Source organism: Oncorhynchus masou, chromosome 21 (assembly GCF_036934945.1).
Source record: "Oncorhynchus masou masou isolate Uvic2021 chromosome 21, UVic_Omas_1.1, whole genome shotgun sequence".
In the NCBI taxonomy this organism is placed as follows: domain Eukaryota; kingdom Metazoa; phylum Chordata; class Actinopteri; order Salmoniformes; family Salmonidae; genus Oncorhynchus; species Oncorhynchus masou.
The window spans coordinates 42438186-42460366 of NC_088232.1; the positions used below are offsets into that span (position 1 = coordinate 42438186).

General features: G+C 46.9%; 1 protein-coding gene across 1 annotated transcript in view; it reads right to left on the reverse strand.

Moving 5' to 3' along the window:
- The window catches only part of LOC135507509 (usherin-like), a 474271-nt gene that overhangs the window by 109139 nt on the left and 342951 nt on the right, over positions 1 to 22181 (reverse strand). The window contains 3 exon segments of the mRNA XM_064927019.1: positions 3816 to 3978; positions 7193 to 7351; positions 9505 to 9662. Of these exon segments, the coding sequence (XP_064783091.1) occupies positions 3816 to 3978; positions 7193 to 7351; positions 9505 to 9662 (480 nt within the window).

Here is a 22181-nt window from a genome sequence, read left to right on the forward strand (position 1 = left end):
TGTTATTTTAATGGACCAATGTGCTTTTCTTTCAAAAACAAGGACAAGTGACCCCAAACTTTTGCACGGTAGTGTATGTATTCCAGGCGGACTAAACACAAACACGACACACACCAACACATACAAAGCAGATTAGAAAGTCTTAATATGAATTACCTTGTAAACTAAGAGGTGCATGATGATGTTATTACTATTTTTTTAACAATTTTTTTATTTAACTAGGCAAGTCAGTTAAGAACAAATTCTTATTTTCAATGACGACCTAGGAACAGTGGGTTAACTGCCTGTTCAGGGGCAGAACGACAGATTTGTACCTTGTCAGCTCGGGGATTTGAACTTGCAACCTTCCGGTTACTAGTCCAACGCTCTAACCACTAGGCTACCCTGCCGCCCCATGATGGTATTACCTGTGTATGAATGGTTACTAGCTGTGTATGAATGTTATTACCTGTGTATGAATGGTTACTAGCTATGTGTGAATGTTATTACCTGTGTGTGAATGGTTATTACCTGTGTGTGAATGTTATTACCTGTGTATGAATGTTATTACCTGTGTATGAATGGTTACTAGCTGTGTATGAATGTTATTAGCTGTGTATGAATGGTTACTAGCTATGTGTGAATGTTATTACCTGTGTGTGAATGGTTATTACCTGTGTGTGAATGTTATTACCTGTGTATGAATGTTATTACCTGTGTATGAATGTTATTACCTGTGTGTGAATGTTTACTACCTGTGTGTGAATGTTTACTACCTGTGTGTGAATGTTTACTACCTGTGTGTGAATGTTATTACCTGTGTGTGAATGTTATTAGCTGTGTGTGAATGTTATTACCTGTGTGTGAATGGTTACTACCTGTGTGTAAATGTTATTACCTCTGTGTGAATGTTATTACCTGTGTGTGAATGTTATTACCTGTGTGTGAATGGTTACTACCTGTGTGTAAATGTTATTACCTGTGTGTGAATGTTATTACCTGTGTGTGAATGGTTACTACCAGTGTGAAAATGTTATTACCTGTGTATGAATGGTTACTACCTGTGTATGAATGCTATTACATGTGTATGAATGTTATTACCTGTGTGTGAATGTTATTACCTGTGTATGAATGCTATTACATGTGTATGAATGTTATTACCTGTGTGTGAATGTTATTACCTGTGTGTGAATGGTTACTACCAGTGTGTAAATGATTACTACCTGTGTATGAATGCTATTACATGTGTATGAATGGTAACTACCTGTGTATGAATGCTATTACATGTGTATGAATGGTTACTACCTGTGTATGAATGCTATTACATGTGTATGAATGGTTACTACCTGTGTATGAATGCTATTACATGTGTATGAATGGTTACTACCTGTGTATGAATGCTATTACATGTGTATGAATGGTTACTACCTGTGTATGAATGTTATTACATGTGTATGAATGGTTACTACCTGTGTATGAATGCTATTACATGTGTATGAATGGTTACTACCTGTGTATGAATGTTATTACATGTGTATGAATGGTTACTACCTGTGTATGAATGCTATTACATGTGTATGAATGGTTACTACCTGTGTATGAATGCTATTACATGTGTATGAATGGTTACTACCTGTGTATGAATGTTATTACATGTGTATGAATGGTTACTACCTGTGTATGAATGCTATTACATGTGTATGAATGGTTACCACCTGTGTATGAATGCTATTACATGTGTATGAATGGTTACCACCTGTGTATGAATGCTATTACATGTGTATGAATGGTTACTACCTGTGTATGAATGCTATTACATGTGTATGAATGGTTACTACCTGTGTATGAATGCTATTACATGTGTATGAATGGTTACTACCTGTGTATGAATGCTATTACATGTGTATGAATGGTTACTACCTGTGTATGAATGTTATTACATGTGTATGAATGGTTACTACCTGTGTATGAATGCTATTACATGTGTATGAATGGTTACTACCTGTGTATGAATGTTATTACATGTGTATGAATGGTTACTACCTGTGTATGAATGCTATTACATGTGTATGAATGGTTACTACCTGTGTATAAATGGTTACTACCTGTGTATGAATGGTTATTGAGTGTGTATGAATGGTTATTACCTGTGTATGAATGGTTACTACGTATGAATGGTTATAACTGTGTATGAATGGTTATTGTGTGAATGTTATTACCTGTGTATGAATGGTTACTACGTGTGTATGAATGGTTATTGCCTGTGTATGAATGGTTACTACCTGTGTATGAATGGTTACTACCTGTGTATGAATGGTTACTACCTGTGTATGAATGGTTACTACCTGTGTATGAATGGTTACTACCTGTGTATGAATGGTTACTACCTGTGTATGAATGGTTACTACCTGTGTATGAATCTTATTACCTTTGTATGAATGGTTATAACTGTGTACGACTGGTTATTGCCTGTGTATGAATGGATATTGCCTGTGTATGAATAGTTATTACCTTTGTATGAATGGTTATAACTGTGTACGACTGGTTATTACCTGTGTGTGAATGTTATTACCTGTGTGTGAATGGTTACTACCTGTGTGTGAATGTTACTACCTGTGTGTGAATGGTTACTACCTGTGTATACATTTTTACTACCTGTGTATGAATGGTTACTACCTGTGTGTGAATGGTTACTACCTGTGTGTGAATGGTTACTACCTGTGTATACATTTTTACTACCTGTGTATGAATGGTTACTACCTGTGTGTGAATGGTTACTACCTGTGTGTGAATGGTTACTACCTGTGTATACATTTTTACTACCTGTGTATGAATGGTTACTACCTGTGTATGAATGGTTACTGCCTGTGTATGAATGGTTACTGCCTGTGTATGAATGGTTACTACGTGTGTATGAATGTTATTACCTGTGTATGAATGGTTACTACGTGTGTATGAATGTTATTACCTGTGTATGAATGGTTACTACCTGTGAATGTTACTACCTGAATGGTTACTACCTGTGTTACTACCTGTGAATGGTTACTACCTGTGTGTGAGTGGTTCCTACCTGTGTGTGAGTGGTTACTACCTGTGTGTGAATGTTATTACTACCTGTGTGTGAATGTTATTACCTGTGTGTGAATGGTTACTACCTGTGTGTGAATGTTATTACCTGTGTGTGAATGGTTACTACCTGTGTGTGAATGTTACTACCTGTGTGTGAATCTTACTACCTGTGTGTGAATGGTTACTACCTGTGTGTGAATGTTATTACCAGTGTGTGAATGGTTACTACCTGTGTGTGAATGTTACTACCTGTGTGTGAATCTTACTACCTGTGTGTGAATGGTTACTACCTGTGTGTGAATGTTATTACCTGTGTGTGATTGGTTACTACCTGTGTATGAATAGTTACTACCTTTGTATGAATGTTATTACCTGTGTATGAATGTTATCACATGTGTATGAATGGTTACTACCTGTGTATGAATGTTATTACATGTGTATGAATGGTTACTACCTGTGTATAAATGGTTTCTATCTGTGTATGAATGGTTACTGCCTGTGTATAAATGGTTACTGCCTGTGTATGAATAGTTATTGCCTGTGTATGAATGGTTATTACCTGTGTATGAATGGTTACTACCTGTGTATGAATGGTTACTACCTGTGTATGAATGGTTACTACGTGTGTATGAATGGTTACTACCTGTGTATGAATGTTATTACCTTTGTATGAATGGTTATAACTGTGTACGACTGGTTATTGCCTGTGTATGACTGGTTATTGCCTGTGTATGAATAGTTATTACCTTTGTATGAATGGTTATTACCTGTGTATGAAGTATGAGGTGATGACTCCATTTGGCTTGTGGGGGGGGTTCCAGCAGACCTGGATGACTGTGGCTCCTGCTGCTGTCACTGTGGGGGGGTCCATATCCTCTGGAGGGGCCTCAGAGGTACGCACATACACCCCCTCACCCAACCCACACCCATCTGACATGGAGAGACATGGAGAGAAATGGAGAGAAAATGAGTGACATGGAAAGACATGCAGAGAAATGGAGAGACATGGAGAGAAATTGAGAGACATGGAGAGAAATGGAGAGACATGGAGAGACATGGAGAGAAATGGAGAGACATGCAGAGACATGGAGAGACATGGAGAGAAATGGAGAGACATGGAGAGACATGGAGAGACAGGGAGAGAAATGGAGAGACATGGAGAAATGGAGAGACATGGAGAGACATGCAGAGACATGGAGACAAATGAGGCAACATGGAGAGACATGCAGAGAAATTGAGAGAAATGGGGCAACATGGAGAGACATGCAGAGAAATGGAGAGAAATGGGGCAACATGGAGAGACATGCAGAGAAATGGAGAGAACCTGGGGCAACATGGAGCGAAATGGAGAGACATGGAGCGACATGGAGCGACATGCAGAGAAATGGAGAGACATGGAGAGAAATGGAGCGACATCGAGAGAAATGGAGCGGTTACAAGGAATAGACATTCAGAGACATGGAGAGACATGGAGAGAAATGGAGCAACATGGAAAGACATGCAGAGACATGGAGAGAAATGGAGAGACATGGAGCGACATGGAGAGACATGGAGAGACATGCAGAGAAATGGAGAGACATGGAGAGAAATGGAGTGACATGGAGAGAAATGGAGCGACATGGAGCGAAATGGAGAAATGGAGAGAAATGGAGACATGGAGAGACATGGAGAGAAATGGAGAGACATGGAGAGAAATGGAGAGACATGGAGAGAAATGGAGAGACATGGATAGACATGGAGCGACATGGAGAGAAATGGAGAGACATGCAGAAACATGGAGAGACATGGAGAGAAATGGAGAGACATGGAGAGAAATGGAGCAACATGGAGAGAAATGGAGAGACATGGAGAGACATGCAGAGACATGGAGAGACAGGGAGAGAAATGGAGAGACATGGAGCAACATGGAGAGAAATGGAGAGACATGGAGAGAAATGGAGAGAAATGGAGCAACATGGAGAGAAATGGAGAGACATGGAGAGAAATGGAGCAACTTGGAGAGAAATGGAGAGACATGGAGAGAAATGGAGAGACATGGATAGACATGGAGCGACATGGAGAGACATGGAGAGAAATGGAGACATGGAGAGAAATGGAGAGACATGGAGCAACATGGAGAGACATGGAGAGAAATGGAGCGACATGGAGAGAAATGGAGAGACATGGAGCGACATGGAGCGACATGGAGAGAAATGGAGATACATGCAGAGACATGGAGAGACATGCAGAGACATGGAGGGAAATGGAGAGGCATGGAGAGAAATGGAGAGACATGGAGAGAAATTGGGTGACATGGAGAGACATGCAGAGACATGGAGAGACATGCAGAGAAATGGAGAGACATTGAGAGACATGGAGAGAATCGGAGAGACATGGAGAGAAATGGAGAGACATGGAGCAACATGGAGAGAAATGGAGAGACATGGAGAGACATGGAGCAACATGGAGAGAAAATGAGTGACATGGAAAGACATGCAGAGAAATGGAGAGACATGGAGAGAAATTGAGAGACATGGAGAGAAATGGAGAGACATGGAGAGACATGGAGAGAAATGGAGAGACATGCAGAGACATGGAGAGACATGGAGAGAAATGGAGAGACATGGAGAGACATGGAGAGACAGGGAGAGAAATGGAGAGACATGGAGAGAAATGGAGAGACATGGAGAGACATGCAGAGACATGGAGACAAATGAGGCAACATGGAGAGACATGCAGAGAAATTGAGAGAAATGGGGCAACATGGAGAGACATGCAGAGAAATGGAGAGAAATGGGGCAACATGGAGAGACATGCAGAGAAATGGAGAGAAATGGGGCAACATGGAGCGAAATGGAGAGACATGGAGCGACATGGAGCGACATGCAGAGAAATGGAGAGACATGGAGAGAAATGGAGCGACATCGAGAGAAATGGAGCGACAAGGAGAGACATTCAGAGACATGGAGAGACATGGAGAGAAATGGAGCAACATGGAAAGACATGCAGAGACATGGAGAGAAATGGAGAGACATGGAGCGACATGGAGAGACATGGAGAGACATGCAGAGAAATGGAGAGACATGGAGAGAAATGGAGCGAAATGGAGAGAAATGGAGCGACATGGAGAGAAATGGAGAGACATGGAGAGACATGGAGAGAAATGGAGAGACATGGAGAGACATGGAGAGAAATGGAGAGACATGGATAGACATGGAGCGACATGGAGAGAAATGGAGAGACATGCAGAAACATGGAGAGACATGGAGAGAAATGGAGAGACATGGAGAGAAATGGAGCAACATGGAGAGAAATGGAGAGACATGGAGAGACATGCAGAGACATGGAGAGACAGGGAGAGAAATGGAGAGACATGGAGCAACATGGAGAGAAATGGAGAGACATGGAGAGAAATGGAGAGAAATGGAGCAACATGGAGAGAAATGGAGAGACATGGAGAGAAATGGAGAGAAATGGAGCAACTGGAGAGAAATGGAGAGACATGGAGAGAAATGGAGAGACATGGATAGACATGGAGCGACATGGAGAGACATGGAGAGAAATGGAGACATGGAGAGAAATTGAGAGACATGGAGCAACATGGAGAGACATGGAGAGAAATGGAGCGACATGGAGAGAAATGGAGAGACATGGAGCGACATGGAGCGACATGGAGAGAAATGGAGATACATGCAGAGACATGGAGAGACATGCAGAGACATGGAGGGAAATGGAGAGGCATGGAGAGAAATGGAGAGACATGGAGAGAAATTGGGTGACATGGAGAGACATGCAGAGACATGGAGAGACATGGAGAGACATGCAGAGAAATGGAGAGACATTGAGAGACATGGAGAGAATCGGAGAGACATGGAGAGAAATGGAGAGACATGGAGCAACATGGAGAGAAATGGAGAGACATGGAGAGACATGGAGCAACATGGAGAGACATTGAGGGACATGGAGCGACATTGAGAGACATGGAGAGACATGGAGAGAAATGGAGAGACATGGAGAGAAATTGAGAGAGGGAGGGGGGGAACAAAGAAGACAGAATTACCCAGTTTGTGTTCTAAATACTTGATAAGAAGAGTTAACAACGCATAATTAAGTATTAAACACTGTCTCTCAAGGTAGTATGTCATTGATCATTCCCAGTCCATACCGGCTTGGCAGGCCTGGACTCTGATGTGGTACTGGGTGTAGGGGTCTAACCCAGACACACTGAGGTACTGTTCCCGTCCCACCGTACGCATCACAGACCTGGCACTTCCTGGATTCAATAGGATGTTGTAGTATAGAGGGAGACTGGTGTTGAACACACCTGAGAGAGGGAGAGTGAGAGAACGAGAGAGAGAGAATGAGAGATAGAGCGAGGGGGAGAGAGAGAGAGAGTGAGAGAGAGAATGAGAGATAGAGAGAGAATGAGAGCGAGAGAGGGAGAGAATGTGAGAGGGAACGAGAGAGAGAGAGTGAGAGAGAGAATGAGAGATAGAGCGAGGGGGAGAGAGAGAGAGAACGTGACAGAGGATGAGAGAGAGAATGAGAGCAAGAGAGGGAGAGAATGTGAGAGAGAACGAGAGAGAGCATTCTTACTTTGTATTCCCATGACATCTCTCCTGTGTTTTGAATGCAATGTGGCTAGCTAGCAAAGTAACTCACAGATAAATATTGAGATGTGGTTCTCTATTAGAAAGGCCCTACATGCAAAACACAGTTTGTGCGATGAGAGACTAATAAACCAGGGTGTGCTGGTTCTGTTCCATTGATCAATGCTCTCTGATTTATCCTGCCTTTGACCACGGACGCTCCCACGCGCTGGATTTACTACGGCATTGTGGGTAATTTAGTAGGATCTGAACATGTTCAGATGGTCAAGGGGACAGTGCATCACAGAGAGACTGGTATGGATGTGCACAGAGAGACAATGAACAGTCAGGACCAAGACATAACTGTCTGTATGCAGAGAGGTGGGAGGAGATATGGGAGGTCAGGGCAGGATGCATCACCTCTCACCCTGTGTGTACCTATTCTTTATAAGGATCCCCAATACGTCTATGTATGTGTGTGTGGTTGTGTGTGCATCTGTGACTGTTTGGATGTGTGTGTATGTGGGTTTTGACTATGATTGTCTGCCTGAAGTAATCCATCTATAAATATTATCTTCTCATTATGTGTGTTTACTATGAGAGGGGCCTGAAATAGCTCACAGACATATCCATAGGCAGGCTATTCTAGAGTCATTACAGGTTGATTCTAAAAGAGGGGAAGTATTGCCTCATCTCTCACGCTTGGTTAGGCTGCTGGACCCAGGGTTTGTGTGTGTGTGTCTGTACGTGCATGTGTGATTATTTGCGTGCGTTTAAGGATGTGCGTGTATGTGTGTGTGTGTGTGGAGGAGGGGTAATTATGTGAGGGGGTAATGTGTGTGTGTGTGTGGAGGGGGGGTAATTATGTGCAGAGGTAATGTGTGTGTGTGTGTGTGTGTGTGTGTGTGTGGAGGGGGGGTAATGTGTGTGTGTGTGACAGATCGCTACTGAAGGGTCTCTCCTGGCTGCTGTGGCTGCCATTACCCCTGATCAGGCTCTGTGTGGAGTTGAAAGTGGGGAAGTGTAACGCTGCTGATTAGTTATAAATAATAGAACTTAAGGAGAGCTCCCATTGAACCTCTGAGGCAGCCTGGCACAGATCAAAGTACTAATACGGGCAAGGTGTGTGTGTGTGTGTGTCTCAGCAGAAGGCTACATCTGCTGAGGGAGAAAGCTATGAGGAAAGGTGAATAATTTAAATGTTTCATTTGTTAAGATAATCAGGCCATTCTCAATGCATCCTGGAACTCATGAATGTTGAATGACCTATCTGCCTATAGTTGGTGTGAATTATGGAAAGGTACCTCTGATGGGAATATGAACAAATTGTGTGTCTGTGTGTGCGTGTGCGTGTGTGTGTGTGTGTGTGCGTGTGTGTGTGTGTGTGTGTGTGTGTGTGTGTGTGTGTGTGTGTGTGTGTGTGTGTGTGTGTGTGTGTGTGTGTGTGTGTGTGTGTGCGTGTGTGTGTGTGCGTGTGTGCGCGTGTGTGTGTGTGTGCGTGTGTGCGCGTGTGTGTGTGTGTGCGTGTGTGTGTGTGAGTGTGCGGAGGCAGAGACTCGTGGATTAGGGACATGAGACCGAGGTCACAAACAGCCTTATTGAGAGGTTGGGGCACATTTCTTTTGTCATAGCTATGTTACATAAAGTGTATATGAGCCTACAGGACCCGAGCTACTACCCATTGGGAAGTCTTTCCCACATCATAGGTGAGGGAAGCCTGACTCCAGCCCGGATAATGTGTACTTCAGCCAACTCCTGACTATTGCTGTCATGCCAGTCGTATATGGCATGACAATGAACCAACATGCCAGTGACTTGGCTGAAACACATATTTGGACAACCAGATAAGAGGAGTAGCGGGTAGACAGAGAGGGGGGTAGTCACTGACCTGGAGGTGTCCAGGAGACGAAGAGAGAGCGGGGGCCAAACACGGTGACGTTATGAGGGGGCGGGACTCCCAGAGGGGAGGAGACTGGTGTCTGGACGACATACCTGTTACTCAAACCACTACCGCCCCCGGTACTGGCCTCCAACACATACACATACCTGAGAGGGAGGAAGGGAGAGAGTCTGTAGTGTTACACGATGGGAGACAGAGAGACACAGAGACACATAGCCACAGAGAAGCGGTCCAACACATTTTTTCAGATTATATATTATATACTGTAAACTAAGTGAACAAAACATTAAGGACACCTTCCATTTTGCCCTCAGAACAGCCTCAATTCGTTGGGGCATGGACTCAACAAAGAGTGGAAAGCATTCCACAGGGATGCTGGCCTATGTTGACTTCAATGCTTCCCACAGTTGTGTCAAGTTGGCTGGATGTCCTTTGGGTGGTGGACCATTCTTGATGCACATTGGAAACTGTTGAGTGTGAAAAACCTTGCAGTGTTGTGGTTCTTCACACAAACGGGTGTTCCTGGCACCTACTATAATACCCTGTTCAAAGGCACTAAAATCTTTTGTCTTGCCATTTTACCCTATGAACGGCACATACAGTGGGGAGAACAAGTATTTGATACACTGCCGAATTGCAGGTTTTCCTACTTACAAAGCATGTAGAGGTCTGTCATTTTTTATCATAGGTACAGTTCAACTGTGAGAGACGGAATCTAAAACAAAAATCCAGAAAATCACATTGTATGATTTTAGAGTAATTAATTTGCATTTTATTGCACGACATAAGTATTTGATACATCAGAAAAGCAGAACTTAATATTTGGTACAGAAACCTTTGTTTGCAATTACAGAGATCATACGTTTCCTGTAGTTCTTGACCAGGTTTGCACACACTGCTGCAGGGATTTTGGCCCACTGCTCCATACAGACCGTCTCCAGATCCTTCAGGTTTCAGGGCTGTCGCTGGGCAATACGGACTTTCAGCTCCCTCCAAAGATTTTCTATTGGGTTCAGGTCTGGAGACTGGCTAGGCCACTCCAGGACCTTGAGATGCTTCTTATGGAGCCACTCCTTAGTTGCCATGCTGGAAGAACCAGCCACGACCCATCTTCAATGCTCTTACTGAGGGAAGGAGGTTGTTGGCCTAGATCTGGCGATACATGGCCCCATCCATCCTCCCCTCAATATGGTGGTCATCCTGCCCCCTTTTCAGAAAAGCATCCCCAAAGAATGATGTTTCCACCTCCATGCTTCACGGTTGGGATGGTGTTCTTGGGGTTGTACTCATCCTTCTTCTTCCTCCAAAAAAGGCGAGTGGAGTTTAGACCAAAAAACTCAATTTTTGTCTCATCAGAACACATGACCTTCTCCCGTTCCTCCTCTGGATCATCCAGATGGTCATTGGCAAACTTCAGACGGGCCTGGACATGCGCTGGCTTGAGCAGGGGGACCTTGCGTGCACTGCAGGATTTTAATCCATGATGGCATAGTGTGTTACTAATGGTTTTCTTTGAGTCTGTGGTCCCAGCTCTCTTCAGGTCATTGACCAGGTCCTGCTGTGTTGTTCTGGGCTGATCCATCACCTTCCTCATGATCATTGATGCCCCATGAGGTGAGATCTTGCATGGAGCCCCAGACCTAGGGTGATTGACCGCCATCTTGAACTTCTTCCATTTTCTAATAATTGCGCCAACAGTTGTTGCCTTCTCACCAAGCTGCTTGCCTATTGTCCTGTAGCCCATCCCAGCCTTGTGCAGGTCTACAATTTAACCCTGATGTCCTTAAACAGCTCTCTGGTCTTGGTCATTGTGGAGAGGTTGGAGTCTGTTTGATTGAGTGTGTGTCTTTTATACAGGTAACGAGTTCAAACAGGTGCAGTTAATACAGGTAATGAGTGGAGAACAGGAGGGATTCTTAAAGAAACACTAACAGGTCTGTGAGAGACGGAATTCTTACTGGTTGGTAGGTGATCAAATACCTATGTCATGCAATAAAATGCAAATTAATTACTTAAAAATAATACAATGTGATTTTCTGGATTTTTGTCTTAGATTCCGTCTCTCACAGTTGAAGTGTACCTATGATAAAAATTACAGACCTCTACATGCTTTATAAGTAGGAAAACCTGCAAAATCGGCAGTGTATCAAATACTTGTTCTCCCCACTGTATACACAATCCATGTCTCAATTGTCTTCAGGCTTAAAAATCATTCTTTAACCAGTCTCCTCTTCTTCATGTACACAGATTGAAGTGGATTTAACAAGTGACATCAATAGGGGATCATGGCTTTCACCTGGTCAGTGTGATGGAAAGAGCAGCTGTTCTTAATGTTTTGTACACAGTGTATATACACTGAATAAGAATATAAACGCAACATGCAACAATTTGAAAGGTTTTACTGAGTTACAGTTCATATGAGGAAATCAGTCAATTGAAATAAATAAATGAGGCCCTAATCTATAGATTTCACGTGACTGTGAATACAGATATGCATCTGTTGGTCCCAGGTACCTTAAAAAAAAGGTAAGGGCTTAGATCATAAAACCAGTCAGTATCTGGTGTGACCACCATTTGCCTCATGCAGCGTGACACATCTTGATCAGCAGGTTGATTGTGGCCTGTGGAATGTTGTCTCACTCCTCGTCAATGGCTGTGAGAAGTTGCTGGATATTGGCGGGAACTGGAACACGCTGCTGCACCCGTCTAGTTAAATGCGTCCCCCTGAAAGAACTATTCACCAGCTTCCCCCTTATATCCACACCATAAAGACTATCCTAATTTCCTGCATATGACTGTGTGTGCCTGTAATAATGTGACGCACTTAGAGAAGGCCTCCAAAGCCTCACACACACACATTCATGACATCAGAAGACATATTAGCCTTTAAAAGGCAGAGGGTCGTGGGTGTTCAGGCATACATAAGCTGTGTAAGTGGGATACATTTAACATTGAAAGCCTTTAATTCTCTATAAAGTCCACACACACACATTAATAGCTGTACATTAGCTATTGTTCCAGGCAGCGTTAAACAGGCCCATTACCAGTTACGTAGAGGGTTAGACCAGCGCACTGAAACACATTAAAACCACTGATTTGTCACTCAGTCACATGTTTCATATAGACACTGCAATAATATCACACAGAGAGTAGGGAGGGAGAGAGAGAGAGAGAGAGGAGAGAGAGAGAGAGAGAGGAGAGAGAAATAGAGAGAGAGAGAGAGAGAGAGAGATGAGGGGAGGGAGAGAGAGAGAGAGAGGAGGGAGAGCAAGAGAGAGGGAGAGAGAGAGAGAGAGGAGGGAGAGAGAGAGAGGAGGGGGAGAGAGAGAGCGAGAGAGAGGAGGGAGAGCGAGAGAGAGGAAGGAGAGCGAGAGAGAGAGGAAGGGAGGGAGACAGTAAATATAGAGAGAGTTTGTAATAGCACAGTTTAGGGAGAAAGCAGCACTTCCAACGATATTGGTAAAGTGAAATGTGTGAGTGTATATGTGTGTGCGTTCCCGAGGGGGCTGACTGGGGGGAGAGGTTAATACCCCAGTCATCACAGACACTTCCTTCTCTGGTGAGGTAAGTGACAGCTAATCAACATTGTCATAAATAATCAATGACCATCGAGCAGACCACTTTACACAAACACGCACGCATGGTGCACGGCTAAATCAAGAGAAGAAAGGGAGAGAGGGAAAGAGGAAGAGAAGAGAGGGGGAATGGGAACATTTTAGAAAAGGGGAGAGGGGTTGGGACAGGAATGCCTCCTTGCAGGTTATCTGGAATTACAAAGTGTGTGTGTGTTATCAGGAGTTAGGAAAACATTTAGTAACACATGTCTCTTCTCCCAGAGGATGGGAGGTCAACAAACAGAGAGATGAGGGATGGGGAAGAGGATAAGAGGGGGGGGAGGAGAGGATAGGAGGAGGAAAAATATGTCAAATACACAACTGTTCTTGCAAACATAAACCCTTGACTGATCTTTCGCTGTGGCGTTATTGTGAGATGTGTGTATTCTCCCATACAGTAGGTACTGAACACATAGCCACTTTGCCTTCAGTTGTATGTGCCTGTCTATACAGTTCTCCTCATCATCTAGTCAATGTCAACTCCAGATAAGAGCTCTCAGATAGGGCAAAATAACTAATACATTGGAGAGCAACATGACAGTTAATGTCATTTCAATTATACTAAATTTAACTCAACTCAGACTGATCTCCAGCTCCATAATGAAACTAAGAATGATGCAAGGTCTCACTATACGTTTCCTGTTAGTGTATTTAAACTGAACCACATGCAATCTCACTAAGACTAACATTGATTAATGAAGCTTGAATAAAAATAAATGAATAAATAAAAGTGTGAGAGATGATCAGATTGAACCTGGCGATGTGTTGTGTGTTTGATCATGTCTGCCTCATCTCACACAGCAGTCAAATATTGAATCATTCAATTACACAAACACAGGTGAGACCTGAGACAAAGACAGATAGAATGAGTGAGCGTGCAAGAGAGAGAGGGAGAGAGAGAGAGAGAGAGACAGAGAGAATAACATGGCTGGACTGATAGGATAGGCTTTATTATCATGACCCTGACGCACAGAGCAGACATCATAGTGGAGGGCATCCTGACACACAGAGCTGACATCATAGTGGAGGGCATCCTGACACAGAGCAGACATCATAGTGGAGGGCATCCTGACACACAGAGCAGACATCATAGTGGAGGGCATCCTGACACAGAGCAGACATCATAGTGGAGGGCATCCTGACACAGAGCAGACATCATAGTGGAGGGCATCCTGACACAGAGCAGACATCACAGTGGAAGGCATCCTGACACACAGAGCAGACATCATAGTGGAGGGCATCCTGACACACAGAGCAGACATCATAGTGGAGGGCATCCTGACACACAGAGCAGACATCATAGTGGAGGGCATCCTGACACAGAGCAGACATCATAGTGGAGGGCATCCTGACACAGAGCAGACATCATAGTGGAGGGCATCCTGACACAGAGCAGACATCACAGTGGAAGGCATCCTGACACACAGAGCAGACATCATAGTGGAGGGCATCCTGACACACAGAGCAGACATCATAGTGGAGGGCATCCTGACACAGAGCAGACATCATAGTGGAGGGCATCCTGACACAGAGCAGACATCATAGTGGAGGGCATCCTGACACAGAGCAGACATCACAGTGGAAGGCATCCTGACACACAGAGCAGACATCACAGTGGAGGGCATCCTGACACAGAGCAGACATCATAGTGGAGGGCATCCTGATACACAGAGCTGACATCATAGTGGAGGGCATCCTGACACAGAGCAGACATCACAGTGGAGGGCATCCTGACACAGAGCAGACATCATAGTGGAGGGCATCCTGACACAGAGCAGACATCATAGTGGAGGGCATCCTGACACAGAGCAGACATCATAGTGGAGGGCATCCTGACACACAGAGCTGACATCATAGTGGAGGGCATCCTGACACAGAGCAGACATCATAGTGGAGGACATCCTGACACAGAGCAGACATCATAGTGGAGGGCATCCTGACACAGAGCAGACATCACAGTGGAGGGCATCCTGACACAGAGCAGACATCACAGTGGAAGGCATCCTGACACAGAGCAGACATCATAGTGGAGGGCATCCTGACACAGAGCAGACATCATAGTGGAGGGCATCCTGACACAGAGCAGACATCATAGTGGAGGGCATCCTGACACAGAGCAGACATCACAGTGGAAGGCATCCTGACACAGAGCAGACATCATAGTGGAGGGCATCCTGACACACTGAGCAGACATCATAGTGGAGGGCATCCTGACACACAGAGCTGACATCATAGTGGAGGGCATCCTGACACAGAGCAGACATCATAGTGGAGGGCATCCTGACACAGAGCAGACATCACAGTGGAGGGCATCCTGACACACTGAGCAGACATCACAGTGGAGGGCATCCTGACACAGAGCAGACATCACAGTGGAGGGCATCCTGACACAGAGCAGACATCATAGTGGAGGGCATCCTGACACAGAGCAGACATCATAGTGGAGGGCATCCTGACACAGAGCAGACATCACAGTGGAGGGCATCCTGACACAGAGCAGACATCATAGTGGAGGGCATCCTGACACACAGAGCTGACATCATAGTGGAGGGCATCCTGACACACAGAGCTGACATCATAGTGGAGGGCATCCTGACACACAGAGCAGACATCATAGTGGAGGGCATCCTGACACAGAGCAGACATCACCGTGGAAGGCATCCTGACACAGAGCAGACATCACAGTGGAGGGCATCCTGACACAGAGCAGACATCATAGTGGAAGGCATCCTGACACAGAGCAGACATCACAGTGGAGGGCATCCTGACACAGAGCAGACATCACAGTGGAGGGCATCCTGACACAGAGCAGACATCACAGTGGAGGGCATCCTGACACAGAGCAGACATCATAGTGGAGGGCATCCTGACACAGAGCAGACATCACAGTGGAGGGCATCCTGACACAGAGCAGACATCATAGTGGAGGGCATCCTGACACACTGAGCAGACATCATAGTGGAGGGCATCCTGACACAGAGCAGACATCACAGTGGAGGGCATCCTGACACAGAGCAGACATCATAGTGGAGGGCATCCTGACACAGAGCAGACATCATAGTGGAGGGCATCCTGACACAGAGCAGACATCACAGTGGAGGGCATCCTGACACAGAGCAGACATCATAGTGGAGGGCATCCTGACACAGAGCAGACATCATAGTGGAGGGCATCCTGACACAGAGCAGACATCACAGTGGAGGGCATCCTGACACAGAGCAGACATCATAGTGGAGGGCATCCTGACACAGAGCAGACATCATAGTGGAGGGCATCCTGACACAGAGCAGACATCATAGTGGAGGGCATCCTGACACACAGAGCAGACATCATAGTGGAGGGCATCCTGACACACAGAGCTGACATCATAGTGGAGGGCATCCTGATACACAGAGCTGACATCATAGTGGAGGGCATCCTGATACACAGAGCTGGCATCATAGTGGAGGGCATACTGACACAGAGCAGACATCCTAGTGGAGGGCATCCTGACACAGAGCAGACATCATAGTGGAAGGCATCCTGATACACAGAGCAGACATCACAGTGGAGGGAATCCTGACACAGAGCAGACATCATAGTGGAGGGCATCCTGACACACAGAGCTGACATCATAGTGGAGGGCATCCTGACACAGAGCAGACATCATAGTGGAGGGCATCCTGACACAGAGCAGACATCATAGTGGAGGACATCCTGACACAGAGCAGACATCATAGTGGAGGGCATCCTGACACACAGAGCAGACATCATAGTGGAGGGCATCCTGACACACAGAGCTGACATCATAGTGGAGGGCATCCTGATACACAGAGCAGACATCATAGTGGAGGGCATCCTGACACACAGAGCTGACATCATAGTGGAGGGCATCCTGACACACAGAGCTGACATCATAGTGGAGGGCATCCTGACACACAGAGCTGACATCACAGTGGAGGGCATCCTGACACAGAGCAGACATCATAGTGGAGGGCATCCTGACACACAGAGCAGACATCATAGTGGAGGGCATCCTGACACACAGAGCAGACATCACAGTGGAGGGCAACCTGACACACTGAGCAGGCATCATAGTGGAGGTCATCCTGACACACAGAGCTGACATCATAGTGGAGGGCATCCTGATACACAGAGCTGACATCATAGTGGAGGGCATACTGACACAGAGCAGACATCCTAGTGGAGGGCATCCTGACACAGAGCAGACATCATAGTGGAGGGCATCCTGACACACAGAGCTGACATCATAGTGGAGGGCATCCTGACACAGAGCAGACATCATAGTGGAGGGCATCCTGACACAGAGCAGACATCATAGTGGAGGACATCCTGACACAGAGCAGACATCATAGTGGAAGGCATCCTGACACAGAGCAGACATCATAGTGGAGGGCATCCTGACACACTGAGCAGACATCACAGTGGAGGGCATCCTGACACACAGAGCTGACATCATAGTGGAGGGCATCCTGACACACAGAGCTGACATCACAGTGGAGGGCATCCTGACACAGAACAGACATCATAGTGGAGGGCATCCTGACACAGAGCTGACATCATAGTGGAGGGCATCCTGACACACTGAGCAGACATCACAGTGGAGGGCATCCTGACACACAGAGCAGACATCATAGTGGAGGGCATCCTGACACAGAGCAGACATCACAGTGGAGGGCATCCTGACACAGAGCAGACATCATAGTGGAGGGCATCCTGACACACAGAGCAGACATCATAGTGGAGGGCATCCTGAGACACAGAGCAGACATCATAGTGGAGGGCATCCTGACACAGAGCAGACATCATAGTGGAGGGCATCCTGACACACTGAGCAGACATCACAGTGGAGGGCATCCTGACACACAGAGCAGACATCATAGTGGAGGGCATCCTGACACAGAGCAGACATCACAGTGGAGGGCATCCTGACACAGAGCAGACATCATAGTGGAGGGCATCCTGACACACAGAGCAGACATCATAGTGGAGGGCATCCTGACACAGAGCAGACATCATAGTGGAGGGCATCCTGACACAGAGCAGACATCATAGTGGAGGGCATCCTGACACACTGAGCAGACATCATAGTGGAGGGCATCCTGACACAGAGCAGACATCATAGTGGAGGGCATCCTGACACAGAGCAGACATCATAGTGGAGGACATCCTGACACACTGAGCAGACATCATAGTGGAGGGCATCCTGACACAGAGCAGACATCATAGTGGAGGGCATCCTGACACACTGAGCAGACATCACAGTGGAGGGCATCCTGACACACAGAGCAGACATCATAGTGGAGGGCATCCTGACACAGAGCAGACATCACAGTGGAGGGCATCCTGACACAGAGCAGACATCATAGTGGAGGGCATCCTGACACACAGAGCAGACATCATAGTGGAGGGCATCCTGACACAGAGCAGACATCATAGTGGAGGGCATCCTGACACAGAGCAGACATCATAGTGGAGGGCATCCTGACACACTGAGCAGACATCATAGTGGAGGGCATCCTGACACAGAGCAGACATCATAGTGGAGGGCATCCTGACACAGAGCAGACATCATAGTGGAGGACATCCTGACACACTGAGCAGACATCATAGTGGAGGGCATCCTGACACAGAGCAGACATCATAGTGGAAGGCATCCTGACACAGAGCAGACATCACAGTGGAGGGCATCCTGACACAGAGCAGACATCACAGTGGAGGGCATCCTGACACAGAGCAGACATCATAGTGGAGGGCATCCTGACACACAGAGCTGACATCATAGTGGAGGGCATCCTGACACAGAGCAGACATCATAGTGGAGGGCATCCTGACACAGAGCAGACATCATAGTGGAGGACATCCTGACACAGAGCAGACATCATAGTGGAAGGCATCCTGACACAGAGCAGACATCATAGTGGAGGGCATCCTGACACACTGAGCAGACATCACAGTGGAGGGCATCCTGACACACAGAGCTGACATCATAGTGGAGGGCATCCTGACACACAGAGCTGACATCACAGTGGAGGGCATCCTGACACAGAACAGACATCATAGTGGAGGGCATCCTGACACAGAGCTGACATCATAGTGGAGGGCATCCTGACACACTGAGCAGACATCACAGTGGAGGGCATCCTGACACACAGAGCAGACATCATAGTGGAGGGCATCCTGACACAGAGCAGACATCACAGTGGAGGGCATCCTGACACAGAGCAGACATCATAGTGGAGGGCATCCTGACACACAGAGCAGACATCATAGTGGAGGGCATCCTGAGACACAGAGCAGACATCATAGTGGAGGGCATCCTGACACAGAGCAGACATCATAGTGGAGGGCATCCTGACACACAGAGCAGACATCATAGTGGAGGGCATCCTGACACAGAGCAGACATCATAGTGGAGGGCATCCTGACACACAGAGCTGACATCATAGTGGAGGGCATCCTGACACAGAGCAGACATCATAGTGGAGGGCATCCTGACACACAGAGCAGACATCATAGTGGAGGGCATCCTGACACAGAGCAGACATCATAGTGGAGGGCATCCTGACACAGAGCAGACATCATAGTGGAGGGCATCCTGACACACTGAGCAGACATCATAGTGGAGGGCATCCTGACACAGAGCAGACATCATAGTGGAGGGCATCCTGACACAGAGCAGACATCATAGTGGAGGACATCCTGACACACTGAGCAGACATCATAGTGGAGGGCATCCTGACACAGAGCAGACATCATAGTGGAGGGCATCCTGACACAGAGCAGACATCATAGTGGAGGGCATCCTGACACAGAGCAGACATCATAGTGGAGGACATCCTGACACACTGAGCAGACATCATAGTGGAGGGCATCCTGACACAGAGCAGACATCATAGTGGAGGGCATCCTGACACACTGAGCAGACATCACAGTGGAGGGCATCCTGACACACAGAGCAGACATCATAGTGGAGGGCATCCTGACACAGAGCAGACATCACAGTGGAGGGCATCCTGACACAGAGCAGACATCATAGTGGAGGGCATCCTGACACACAGAGCAGACATCATAGTGGAGGGCATCCTGACACAGAGCAGACATCATAGTGGAGGGCATCCTGACACAGAGCAGACATCATAGTGGAGGGCATCCTGACACACTGAGCAGACATCATAGTGGAGGGCATCCTGACACAGAGCAGACATCATAGTGGAGGGCATCCTGACACAGAGCAGACATCATAGTGGAGGGCATCCTGACACAGAGCAGACATCATAGTGGAGGGCATCCTGACACAGAGCAGACATCATAGTGGAAGGCATCCTGACACAGAGCAGACATCACAGTGGAGGGCATCCTGACACAGAGCAGACATCACAGTGGAGGGCATCCTGACACAGAGCAGACATCATAGTGGAGGGCATCCTGACACACAGAGCTGACATCATAGTGGAGGGCATCCTGACACAGAGCAGACATCATAGTGGAGGGCATCCTGACACAGAGCAGACATCATAGTGGAGGACATCCTGACACAGAGCAGACATCATAGTGGAAGGCATCCTGACACAGAGCAGACATCATAGTGGAGGGCATCCTGACACACTGAGCAGACATCACAGTGGAGGGCATCCTGACACACAGAGCTGACATCATAGTGGAGGGCATCCTGACACACAGAGCTGACATCACAGTGGAGGGCATCCTGACACAGAACAGACATCATAGTGGAGGGCATCCTGACACAGAGCTGACATCATAGTGGAGGGCATCCTGACACACTGAGCAGACATCACAGTGGAGGGCATCCTGACACACAGAGCAGACATCATAGTGGAGGGCATCCTGACACAGAGCAGACATCACAGTGGAGGGCATCCTGACACAGAGCAGACATCATAGTGGAGGGCATCCTGACACACAGAGCAGACATCATAGTGGAGGGCATCCTGAGACACAGAGCAGACATCATAGTGGAGGGCATCCTGACACAGAGCAGACATCATAGTGGAGGGCATCCTGAGACACAGAGCAGACATCATAGTGGAGGGCATCCTGACACAGAGCAGACATCATAGTGGAGGGCATCCTGACACACTGAGCAGACATCACAGTGGAGGGCATCCTGACACACAGAGCTGACATCATAGTGGAGGGCATCCTGACACAGAGCAGACATCACAGTGGAGGGCATCCTGACACAGAGCAGACATCATAGTGGAGGGCATCCTGACACACAGAGCAGACATCATAGTGGAGGGCATCCTGACACAGAGCAGACATCATAGTGGAGGGCATCCTGACACAGAGCAGACATCATAGTGGAGGGCATCCTGACACACTGAGCAGACATCATAGTGGAGGGCATCCTGACACAGAGCAGACATCATAGTGGAGGGCATCCTGACACAGAGCAGACATCATAGTGGAGGGCATCCTGACACAGAGCAGACATCATAGTGGAGGACATCCTGACACAGAGCAGACATCACAGTGGAGGGCATCCTGACACACTGAGCAGACATCACAGTGGAGGGCATCCTGACACACAGAGCTGACATCATAGTGGAGGGCATCCTGACACAGAGCAGACATCATAGTGGAGGGCATCCTGACACAGAGCAGACATCATAGTGGAGGGCATCCTGACACACTGAGCAGACATCATAGTGGAGGGCATCCTGACACACAGAGCAGACATCATAGTGGAGGGCATCCTGACACACTGAGCAGACATCACAGTGGAGGGCATCCTGACACAGAGCAGACATCATAGTGGAGGGCATCCTGACACACTGAGCAGACATCATAGTGGAGGGCATCCTGACACACAGAGCAGACATCATAGTGGAGGGCATCCTGACACACTGAGCAGACATCACAGTGGAGGGCATCCTGACACAGAGCAGACATCATAGTGGAGGGCATCCTGACACAGAGCAGACATCATAGTGGAGGGCATCCTGACACACTGAGCAGACATCATAGTGGAAGGCATCCTGACACAGAGCAGACATCATAGTGGAGGGCATCCTGACACACAGAGCA